The sequence below is a fragment of the Dermacentor albipictus genome, chromosome 2 (assembly GCF_038994185.2).
Source record: "Dermacentor albipictus isolate Rhodes 1998 colony chromosome 2, USDA_Dalb.pri_finalv2, whole genome shotgun sequence".
Taxonomy (NCBI): Eukaryota; Metazoa; Arthropoda; class Arachnida; order Ixodida; family Ixodidae; genus Dermacentor; species Dermacentor albipictus.
The window spans coordinates 80,094,995-80,107,162 of NC_091822.1; the positions used below are offsets into that span (position 1 = coordinate 80,094,995).

At 52.2% G+C, this 12,168-nt stretch overlaps 1 protein-coding gene across 4 annotated transcripts in view; it reads right to left on the minus strand.

The window, feature by feature from the left end:
* Positions 1-12,168, minus strand: part of ssh (Protein phosphatase Slingshot) — a 420,346-nt gene that overhangs the window by 80,322 nt on the left and 327,856 nt on the right. For all 4 annotated transcript variants that reach the window (XM_065424416.2, XM_065424412.2, XM_065424413.2 and 1 more), the window contains one exon: positions 7,328-7,398. In XM_065424416.2, the coding sequence (XP_065280488.1) occupies positions 7,328-7,398 (71 nt within the window). The remainder of the gene's footprint in view (positions 1-7,327; positions 7,399-12,168) is intronic.

The following is a 12,168-nucleotide window of genomic DNA, read 5'->3' on the forward strand; positions in this document are numbered from 1 at the left end:
GGACACGCTGTATAGCTTGAACGATTGTTTTAAGCGATGCCTTATGGGAATTATCGCCGCGCAGTGCAACGCCTGCGCAGCAAGCTATGCACAATAGTGAACGCACGCAGGTCTGTAGCCGCTACTATGCTTGCGCCCCGTGGATTCGCCCGTTCGTTTATTTCCCCGACGAATCGGCCAAGCCGCGAAGAACGAATGCGGCATTTCGTCTTAGTCTCTATGGTCTAACGGACGTGCGATTCCCGAAAAGGAAAACAACTCGAATATACAGTCAAATAACTATTCTGGCCTAGATTACCCTGAATCGGTAAAGCATAGGGCACGGTCTAAGAAGTCAAGTTTTCTAGGCACAATTTTCTATAGTCAGGCGTTAGCGCAGCTTAACATCCGTTAACGCCCACTTCGAGCGAGCGGTTCTGGGCCCGTTGAAGGGCAGCGCCTCGTTCTTCTGCTGCACCGCCGGCTGCCTCGTGTGCGTGCCAGAACGCAGGCTGAGGGCCCGGCCGGCAGTCTCTATAAATTGGCGCGGTCACGTGCGCACGTTCCGAAGCGGCCGCCGCGCGCGTTGCGCCACACGAGAGCGGCTTTCGTTTGCGCAAACGGCCCGGCGCCACGCCTCGCAAGACGCACACAAGCGTGGATACGCGGCGCAGTTGTTTCAGCAGCGCGCTTCGACACCGCTACACGGACAGGCAGAACGCACAAGCGAGCCAGAGGCGGCAACACGAGTTGCTTGCGAAAGGCCGCAGCACTAGACACGCGAGCTTTTCTGTTGTGAGTGCGTGTGCGTGCGTGCGTGCGCGCGCGCATTAGTGTGGACTTTTGCCACATGCCCAGACCGAGGCGCGCTGCCCTCGAACTTGGCTGCAGCAGGACGAGGCCTCTGCGAACCCTTTCGGCGCGAAGCCTGCGCGGCTAGCTCACACGCGGCTGTATAACCGCCAGCTCGTCACAGTCGGGGCAACACAGAGAGGGAACTGCAAGCGAAAGCTGCGGACCGTTCAAACAGCAGATATAGCGCGCGAGTTTATTTTGTACCACTTTTCTTGTCCTCTTAACGAAGCGAGTCACGCGAACGCGATTGAAGCGATCACAATAGCGGCGCGTACACCGCAACTTCGTTCGACAGGTGGTCCGCGTCGCCCTGACGTAACGGAAAAAGCCCACCGGTACTGAATAGCTAGGCGTTAAGGGCGCAAACTAGCCGTGTAACGTAGCGTACACAACCGTTACATTCTACAAAGGAGTACACCATTCGGGAGGACGCTCCCCAGTAGGCGCGACGCTTGGCGCGGAACGAGCCCTGCGAGAGCCTCGCGAGGGGACTTGCAATCGCTGTCAACTTCATACACCGCCCACGAGGGCAACTCGCTACACACACACACACACCCCGCAAAATAAAGCGGACGCTCACAACGCCGGCAGTCGACGCGCGAGAAGGGGTCGCAGCATAGGCGGTGCACTTGCACCGCGCGCGCGCCGTTCGGCCGGGTCCCCGAGGAGCGGGGGCCGCGGGGTAATCGGAGTAATTAAGCCCGCGCGCGCCCACCCAGGCGGAGCGTGCTGCCCCCTTCGTACATAGGCCTGTACGTCCAGCGGCTACCTGTGTTCGCGTGCAGCCAGGCTACACGGTGCTGCTGCTGCTGCCGGGATCCCCGCCCCGGCCTCGTTTCTACGCCCTTCCGCAAACACCGTCGAGTTTCGACACACCCGATATACGCGGCGGCGGCGGAGAAAGGCAGCGAACGTGTGTGCAGGTGGGAAGGCGAGACTCGTAAATTGAGCGCATCGAAGCTTGAGCAACCTCGCTTTCGGACAATTTCCGAACGTTGCGCGTGCGCCTATACATGTACGCGCTAGCGCCCCTTCGTGGCACAATTCAATAAGCAGCCTTGCCCCGCACCTGCCACGTACGCAGATCAGTCGCGGAACACGGGCGTCGCCAAACGCCGAGCTCCTGCTACGAGCAATGGTCTAGCGAAAGCAACGTTAAGCTTAAGCTGCGCTGTAAATATGTCAGCCCTGCCGAGAGCGAAGAATGTGCGCGTTAAGGAAAACAGCACGAGGAGCTATAGGGGAAGGGCCTGCATGCGCGGCTGCCACCTTCAATTTCCCGCATCAGCTCCCTTTGACGCCTTAATACCGAGGCACTGTGAGGCAAGACTACAAAACCGTTTGTTAAATATAAATGAATAAGCCCGAAAGCTCAACTCAACGGGTTTCGTAAACATTTCAAGGAAGGGACGGCAGAAGTGTTCCGTGCGGACTGGGGAAAAGGCTTAATCCCACACTTAACAAAGGGATCGTACGGGCCCCACCACACGCTTTTATAGTAGGATGTTCGCTTTTAGTAGAATTGTCCAAGACAACAAAAACGGCGCAGTCGTCGGCTACGTTGTCGATATCAGCGAAAAATAGAACTGAGGGCAGGGTGGCCCAACGTTTATGGCCAGCATTCGGCGGTGTCGCCAATTAATGGGTGTCATCAAAGCCACGCCCCCTCCACCAAGTGTACATGGCAGTGAGTTTGACTACGCGAAGTCATATACATTTCGCGCATATTACGAAGTGCGGCGGCAGTGCCAGACGATAGAAAACACAACGGGCGAAAGTAAACGCTTCTTGTCAGGAGGACCACCCATTGGTGTTCGCTGCGCCCGAAATAACGAACGAACAGCGAGACCGCACGAAGCTCTGGGAGGAAAACGGGGCCAAGGATATACTACGGCGAGCGACCGTGTCCCCCCCCCCCCCCCCCCATCACGTCCGTCAACGGAGACGGAAGGCGAACAGATTGGCGACGCGAGGAGGAGGGCGGGAAGCGTTTCCTGGCACGGGGACCGCGAAGCGCGACCAGACGACCCAGAGCGCCCGCCGGCGACAGAGACGTCGGCTTCGAGTGGCGGCGGTACTGCGCGGCGAACAAGGAGGGGGAGACCAGAAGGTGGGGCAGGCGCTCGGGCAAGGCCCACGTTGGAGTTCAGCAGTTCTGTTCGGTGGGCGAAGACAGGCTATAGACATCGTATAGCAAGCATAGCACCAGGCGTAGGGACATGCGGGTCAGGCCTTTGTCGAGGGCGCGAACCACGACAGACACCTGCAGATACTTCGCTGCACGGGCTCTCGGCGCTCGAAACGGAGATTCAACGGGCTCACTACGGCGAACAGCCAAACGCGCGTCTCGCCGCGGGCAAGCATGTCGATCGAAAACTTTGCGACACGACCGCCGTCGTCGCGACTCCTGGTGTGTTCGCAAAACGGTGCGAATGCCACCTCACTCGACGGGGTGCAAAATAACGACGTCGATGATCCGAAAATACGCGAAGCACACGAAAGAACGATCTCTCTAACCTTAACTCAAACAATCGGAAGATACTCCAATACGAGGCGGAACCAACTGAAACGACAGACGGCTGTCTGCTGAGCAATGCGAGTGTGGGGCCACATCTGGCGGTGTTCCAGAGTTTTCTTTTTATCCTTTTTATCTCTAAAAGAGGCAAAGCGCAGTAGCGATTCGCAGAGTTACGCATCGTTCCATCCGCAATCGGCAACTGTGGAGTATACGATGCAACAAATAGGTGGACCACCTCGTCACGGTAACCGGAGGAGACTGAACCTATGCGGAACGATTCGTAGGCGTTGACCTCGCATCTGGGGTGACCGCCCGGTCCGCGACTAGCGGGACTGTCCGTCATTGAGGGCTATTGTCTCGCGCCCCGCAAGAGATACGAAAATCTTCAAAAAAATGTCTTGCATTTCACGCTTTATTATTACTGTTCGGCAGCGCCTTGAGTTCGGCTGCATCTGGCCACCCTGTTTGAGGACGTGTTAGCTGCAAGCACTCCCAAGCTTCTAAAAAAGCCAGCCAGCCGCGCGGTTCACGGCGGCGACGAATGCTTTCGGCGCCAGCTGCGCGCGCCGTCCCTCCCCCCCCCCCCTCTCACCCCCTTGATGTGGGCCCCCCGGTCGAACACGAGCGCGCATTCGCGTCTTACCACGCACTGGCAGTGGCAACGAAGCAACTTCAGTGCTTGGACTCGCAGCGCGAACTAACGTTCAGTGACCTTGCGAAGGTTGTTGCAGGGTTCCAGTTGACATTGGCCATGAACATGGACGAGCTGTATAATGAATTGTGCTGTCGGCAGCCAGCAATCAGGCGGCTTGTCGCAGCGAAATAATAAAAAAAATGTTTAGGAAACAAGTGGAGGAGCTTGCTCAAAAGTGCTGCTTTTTCCAAATCTGACTGTAGTGCGCTGTCAGTTGTGCTGAGCATTCCAGTGACTACTGCAAGATTTGGAGTCGGGCTTGTAGGACGATCGGAGGAACTTGGGGCGACAAGGACTAGGCGAGCAGGATTTAACTGCAGAATCTACAGTTGAACATGAGATACATTTACACAGTCTAGCGTGACTCCCAAATGGAGCCCGCAAGACAAGGTATACAGCAAACGAGCACACAGCTCACGAGTACATTTCGAGCACAGAGCACGACGACGAGCACACTCTAGCAGCCGACAATCGCTGCTTATAAGCACTTGGTCCCCCCTTGATTCCAAGGACACAGAAACGGTCGTCCAGTCATTGTAAAGACGCTGCCTCTCGCCGGGACGGCTTACACAAACACACGCACGCAAACACAGATGCATGGCCCGGAGCCGACGTCAGAGGGCTTTCGTAGAACTCGGAGCCCACCCGGGTTGCGCGCCCGCGTATCACATTGTCTTGCGTCTTGGTCGGCGCGTGGGAAGAAGCCTACGACGACGTTCCCGCGGCAACTCCCCCACCCGTAGCAGATCAGGTCCGCGTTCGGGAGCTCGGTAACAACAGTTGGCCCGCCGAACTCATTCCGTCACAACGGCGACGAGGCTAGAGCGTAACGGTGGCGGTTTCAGCACAAAGCCTGCTTCGTCAAACGCATCCTGGCTGAAGCGACGGAGAGTGGAGGACGTGCGTATTGTTCCCGACACAAAGTAGACTTAGTCACGCCGTGGCTAGAGGTTGGCGGCGGCGTTTCAAGATGAGGTTGCCACCGCAGGCGTAAATGGCTGGCAAACTTGCACTGCAGCTGGCCGTTCTTAACCCTACCTCTTTCGCGGAGCGACTTTCTTTCTTTTCACTCGTGACGGGAGCTTGGAGCAGTGAACGAAGCCGATGCAGCACGGATCTGATCAAGGCCAAAATATCGGTAAAGGCAAACTATGAGTAAATCTGCCAGGAGTTCTACCAGTTCGTGCGATCAGACCGAGCCATGTTCGAGGCGGTTCGGTCTGACGAAATAAATGACTTGAGAGAGTAAGACAAGCGGCGTCGAGTGCTTCCCAGGCTCTTAACCAGTAATGTGTGGAAACTAAGCCACAGTTGTTTTGCGAGTGACGATTTTTAGGTGCCAAATTTTACGTTGATATTATTAACTTTGTTTCGTGTCGGAGCATACTACACTGTATATATAAAATAGTTTTGAACTTCAACTTTTACCAGTTACTCTATTTCCCTGTTTCAGAGATGACAAAACATTGCAAGAGAAAATTTCTCCCCTAAAGCTAAAAAATAAATTACTGTAGTTAATTTCTCATCGTGCTGAGTCAATACCCCCCCCCCCCCCCACCTCCGGTCAGCGTGTCCCGCATTGCGCCAGTAAGAAGGTGGTCACCTTACTCGTCTCTTACCCAATTACACCAAACCTCGTTAGGGCAGCTCTCCGCGCAAAGGCAGCAAAAAGAACGCGTTATCAACTGCCGCTGCGACTTTACCGCCGCAATGCCACTTCTTGCGAACATCGTCGCACTACCCTCACAACTGGTTAGCACGAAGCTCGCATGGAGGCAGGCGCTGCGTTGCCGTCCAACGACGCGTTCCGTAGAACGTCTATAGCGCGCAGATGAGAAGGCCGACTGCGCTCCTTGGCGGAATTTTCCCAGGAAGCAGACACCGGAATAGCCGAGCTCAGGACGAGATCTCCATGCGGCGAGATGCAGATAGAGAGAGTGAGAGAGAGAGAGAGGAGAAAGAAAGAGAACAGGACAAAGAAAAATAAGGGCGCCTGTTTTCGGGAAACCTCGTCGCTTTCCCAACGGACTCGGGTGTCACCGGTCCCGCGCCGGAAGCCGCGATACATGCGCGGGACTCGTACGCAGAAAGCAGCTGCCAGCCCGACGCTTTGCCGGCGCGCGTTTCGCAAGGCGGCGGCAGCGAATTAACAACACACACGGAGCAGCAATCGCCGTGCGCCCTGACGATACAGCGATAACCAGTGCGGTACAGTCCCGATCAATTTGAAGGTGATCGCGCGAGCATCGACTGGCGGGCTTTCCAAGCAGCATAGCGGCCGATTTCGGAACTGCGAAGATAGAAATTGCGCTGCCTTCTTCCCCTATTATGCTCTTCCAGGCTGCAACCATCACCCCCAAGTCCAACTCGCCACATTTTTGTGTTTGTTTCCCTTTCATGGCAATGATCTGTGTGCGTCGCTTCCTCATGCATATCTTGCCTAACAATGACGCCTCTGTGCAAAAGCTCATGACGCAATCGAAATTAATTTGCAGGTTATGCCATGAACGGTGACGGGAGTGACAGCTTTTCAGGAAACACCAAAAGAGAGAGAGGAGAGCTATCTGATGTTTCCCTCTCGACCGACGGTGATGACGTAGCGTGGCGCTGCTCCTAGGTAGTTTTGGTCGCTTCTCGAGCGAATACCTTCAAATTGATCGCGACTGTACACCTTCGCGATCAAAAGAGAGACGGGAATTTCGAAGCTCGCAGTGCCAAACTTTTCGTACACGCATGCGCGCGTCGAACGTACGTTTTTGTTTCGTTTTGTACGGAAGACTCGCGGTAAGAGTGCGTACACGTATAATAAAAATAAAGGGCCGTTCAGCTCATATATTCCAAGTGCCTGAAACGTGCTGCACCGCATCGCGGCAACTTCCAACGACATTGCACATTACGTCAACGCTACTGCGAAGAAGAGGTGTAGATCAGTGTCACCAAATGTCATTGTCCTTTCAATTCGCGCAGATCACCTCGAAGGCCGCATATATGCAGGCATCTCGAAAATCAACACCGTCGATCGTTAGACTAAAAAGTTCATCACGGTCCGAAAATCGGACGCGGGACAACCAGCTGACAGGGGCCGAGTCGGTCCGCTCCAAGCGTTGGAATTGTGGTTGAAATCGGTCACTGTACGCCTCGGCAGCGCCAAGGTGTTCGCCTCTCGCGAGCCACACACATACACACACAAGGGCCGCCGACAGATTCCCGACTCGTTCGCAGCTGTATTTTTGCTCCGGCTCGCGCAAAAGAAGAAAAAAAAAATAAGACAGGCGACTCACCATTTTGAGCGTGTCTTCACGCCGTAGCATGTACAGCATAGACTGCAGGTGCGCCCTGATGTCGCCGGCCACTGCAACACACGGGGGAAGGAGGGAGAGAGAAAAGGAAATGACGTCACTTTCGGCAACGGTTTCACGCCAGCCATCACGGACGAATTATACACGGCAATCGAAATAACACCACCGCGTTACATCGCTCGCTAAGTCAGGAATTCTCGCCAACGTACCATAACAGAGAGGGTAGACAGTACTCGCAAAGACTGCAAAATTGTGGGTCAAGTTTGCTGGTCAAAGCATATACGTCACATCGGAAGGAAGAACAAAAAAGAATAACGTCGCGTTGCTAAAGAGGAGCCAGCGAGTAAGTTAGCGACGGCCCCTTTTAATGCAAAATCCCAGGGGCTTTCAAGGCAGCCAAACCCTTACGTTATTCGCTCTTGTCTCTCCTCAGCTCACCCGCACTAACCCTTACGTTAAGCACAGCAGCACCATTGTTAAAACAAAAAAGAAGGAAAAAGAGTTAAGACAAGGATAATACCGGTCATGTGAACATGACGAGAGCGCCTGAGCCAGTCTTGCGGTTTGCTACACTCTACTTGGCGAAGCCAACGTATACCTTCAGCTATTATGTCCTGTGGTTGTTGGTCAGGGCAAACCCCAGTATTGGCCAAGTTATAGCAAAAGCCCTCCTGCATAGTGAGGCGTTTAAAGGCCAACTGCAACTAAATTTCATTTTGGCTGAATTTCTTATAAATGAGAAGTATATATACTACAGAAGCAACATTTACAAAGCCAGTTGGCCGGTAATTGTCTACTTCTTTATTGGCAGCCTTAAAGAAATAGCACCTGAGCAGACGACGCGTGCATCTGGTGGTTGGCCGAAATAACGTACAGTCGCGGACAGAATAAAATGGACCACGGCATCTCCGAAACGTTTAATTCCCGAGCAGCCTGTAGCAGTAACCAGTAAAACTGCCCACGACAACGTTGTTAGCATAATCTAGTCGAGGTCCAAAATGCAAATACAAGATTGCGTTGTGAGGTTGCGGAGATATTCAGCTTTTTCTTAGATTTCATGGTCCGTAATATTCTGTCCACGACTGTACATATCACAGCACGCCGCCTCCATTATTTTTCGTTGCGCCACGGGCGCCCCAATATTTGAGGTCATGCCGAGGAGTCCCACGATCTGAATCACACGTCACTTCCGGCAAGCAATAATAGGGTCGTTTCTTTTTCTTCCTTTTTTTCCAGTTTTGATATCGAACACGCCTACCTTGCGAACATGTTGCGACGCATCAGTTTGTATTTCAAACGTAAAACTTCGCACAGAGATATCGCATCTACACTATCCGAATCTAGGCTTTCTACGTGGCCCAAAATTTATTCGCAGTTGGCATTTAAAGGGACACCAAAGGAAAATATTAAGTCAAGCTAAAGTGACAGACTAGTGCTCGAAAATCTCTAAAGGATCAGTCAATATTATCGCAAACAGAGCCTTAATAATTGAGACATTGACGTAAATGCAGGATATTATTAGAGACTCCCCCGGGGCATTCAAGTACTTGCCCGATGACGAAAGCAATCATCAGTTAATTTCTCTCACTAGTACTCAATCACGCATTGCAAAAACATATCACTGAATTGTATTATAAGACGAAATAAACTGCTACTTGTCCGGTCCCATTTCACTTCTAGTAAAAAGAACTCATTGGCATTACCCTTGGCAACGACTCGGGCGGTCGAAAGGTTTCGTTTTCGCTCGACTCTGCACCGCCGACACTTTCGCATTGTTTCAGTAGTTTCGTTATTGCGTAGTGCTGCGCTGATTCTGCTGGCTCGCGAAACTCGCGCACCAAGTGCAAGCAGCCGAGAATTCAGCTTCCACGTGATGTCGCGGGATGTCCGAACGGTCTACGCCACTTGACCAAAAATCAGCTGATGCGGCGAATCCGCCGCTGTGCCTTGGCTCGGTACTGTCGGTACCGCCGTCTGTGGGGCGCCGTTTTACTCACCCGCGGCAGCAAATGGCGGTGATGGCGCATGCAACGTCACCACTCCCCCGTTGGGTGGCGGGAGATTTGAATTTCGAAAAAGGTATTCGGACCCTACAGATGCAATTTTCTCGCAAACAAAGTCTTTTCTTGGCACGAAACAAGCGTTGCGAGGTTTCAGGTATGGTACTTAGACAGTCCACGTCCACTTGATATTTGCCTTTAGTGTCCCTTAACGGAAGCCGCGTAAGCAGAAACGGCTTTCAGAATTGATCTGCGCGGTGCGCTTCTATGAAACACATGGCCTGGGTAGCTAGATCGTGCACGAACGATTCTAGAAGAAAGCAGGTATGCCCAGTAATGAGCAGAAATGCTGACAACAGGAAAACCAGCGCACGCTCCCGACATTACCGTAACATTACCGTAATCGACTGCTTGCGTGGCGGTCGAAATGCATGACGCTAAAGAATTCGAAGAATACGCGCCAAGCAGCATAATATTTTGACGTCAGTGCCACTTTCGGTTGTTACGGAACTTTTTTTTTTCTTTGCTTGCTGTTAGTTGTCGCCCTCCCCCTCCATTCTTACAGGTAGATGGCAACGGTTGCAACGAGCCGATATTTTCTTCACACATGGGCTTAAGCTTCGCCAGCAGTTTACATATACTTTGGTAGAGCTACAGAACAGATTAAAATTCTTCGATTTTTCCATGATGTTTGTCCTGTTTACAGATTGTGGACTCCATGCGAGAACGCCCTGTAGGAATGTCAGATATGAAAACAAGGTATTTCATGGCTAGTATACTTCAGACGCTCGAAAAATATGCCTGATGTAAAATCTAGTGAAAAAGATATGAAAGAAGTGAAAACCCATGACCTGACGACATACTGACACGGAGCCCAGTCGTGTACACCTTATAACACAGTTTTACTGAATCACGTTACGTATATTATTTTAACTTGCAGCGCAAATCCAACCAGAAGTGTTTCAAGACGCACGCGACAAGTATAGAATACCACTGCTTCCATCAGTGGCTTTGCTTCTGATGCAGTATCTTGGTGCGCACAAAGCGCCTGGAAAGGTATTTGGGGAGAGCGAAGCACACAAAACCGCAACTATATGCGGAAAAACATATCGCTATACACTGTCAGAGTTGTCGGACGATCCCACAGCTGGCATACAGTTGTAGGAGTTGTCGGACGATCTCGCCGCTGCCACCATTTGTAAGCGTTGTAGGTCGTAGAGAGGAACTTGGGAGGACAGGACTAGGCGTACAAGGTTTATTTACAGTATTTACATTTTAAACAAGAGAGACATTCGACAGTATAGCGTGGCTCCCAAATGGAGCACGCAAAACGAAGCATACAGCAAACGAGCACGAAGCTTCAAACACACTGACGAGCACGCAGCTCACGAGTACGAACACGAGCACAGAGGACGCTGTCAAGAATGGCGAGCTGCGAAACAAGATTGCCACACAGTTACGACAGGGCGACACGACGCGCACATCTCCCTCTCCGTCGCTGCAGCTGGGAGGCGTTCAAAGAAGCGGCCTTTGCGCTGGAATCCGCCGCCTTCCACCCGCCCCATCGACATTGTGACGGAACTAGTTCGGCGTGTGTGAACAATGATTCCGGAGTTCCCCAACGCGGAGCTGATTTGACACGCATGGACAAGCTGCCGTGGGGACAACGTATTTTGGTGCGTCTCACGCTTCGGCACCCCGCCAACGCCGTCGTCGGGCATCAGAGCGCGGTTGCCTTTGTGTCTGTAAACTGATCAGCAGAGCCGCGGCGAGTTGGTGATGAGTAAACGAACAGTCGCCGCGTCGTAGGACCGGCGGATCGAGTGTATAAAAACTGTGGTTGTGCGAATGCTGAGAACACTTCTCTTGAGCAGTCATGTTAGACTGAGTCACTTCTCTCATGCAGTCATGTTGGACTGTTACTCTTTTTCTCAAGCAGTCATGTTAGACTGATTTAATTTCTGTAAATAAACCCTTTTTCCTCGTTCTCAATGAGAAGCAGTTCTTCACTTCATCAACGATCTCAGCGTAAATAAGTTGGACGACGGCATGGGCCAGCTACCTTCGAATTCATGCCGTACTCCAATCTTGGCAAAGGACCACGGACGATGGGATTGAGCCCCCAATCCTGACAACTGGCTGACAGCGGTGAGATGGACTTTGCGACATGGTGCTGTATCTGCGGTGAGTGCTTGGTTTTTGCTTTGACTCTCTAGGCTTCATTTTGTGGTTGTTCTGTTTAGAACAGTAGGGAAGCTAGATTGTTGTGTGTTAGCTAGGTTGTGTTTACCTAGCTTGATTTAGAGAGCAGAATCAAGGCAGTAAAACAGCAGTCATGGAGTTAAGGACACTGCTGAGAGACGAGTTGTTGATTGTTGGTGAGGAACTGGGCCTAGATGTACGCAAGGAAATGCTCAAATCGGAATTATTGGAGCTAATTTCCAATCAGGCCAGTGAGGAAGATATTGAAATGGGAATGGAACTTCTCAAAAAGAGAGAGAAACGGGAAAGAGAAAGAGAAGAACGGGACCGAGAAAGAGAAGAAAGGGACAGAGAAAAGCAAGAGAGAGAGGAACGCGATAAAGATCGCGAGTTTCAGTTAAGGAAAATGCAACTTGAACTTGAAAGCAAACGTTTGGAGTTGCCTCAAGGAAGTGAAGGCGCTCTGGGACGATCAAGTGAGGCAGAATCGTACCGCATGGACAGGCTATTAAAGCCATTTGAGGTCGGGACCGACATAGGCTTGTTCCTAAGCAATTTTGAAAGGACTTGCGAGAAGATGAACTTCGGTCCGAGTACATGGCCACAGCGGTTGCTGTCTAT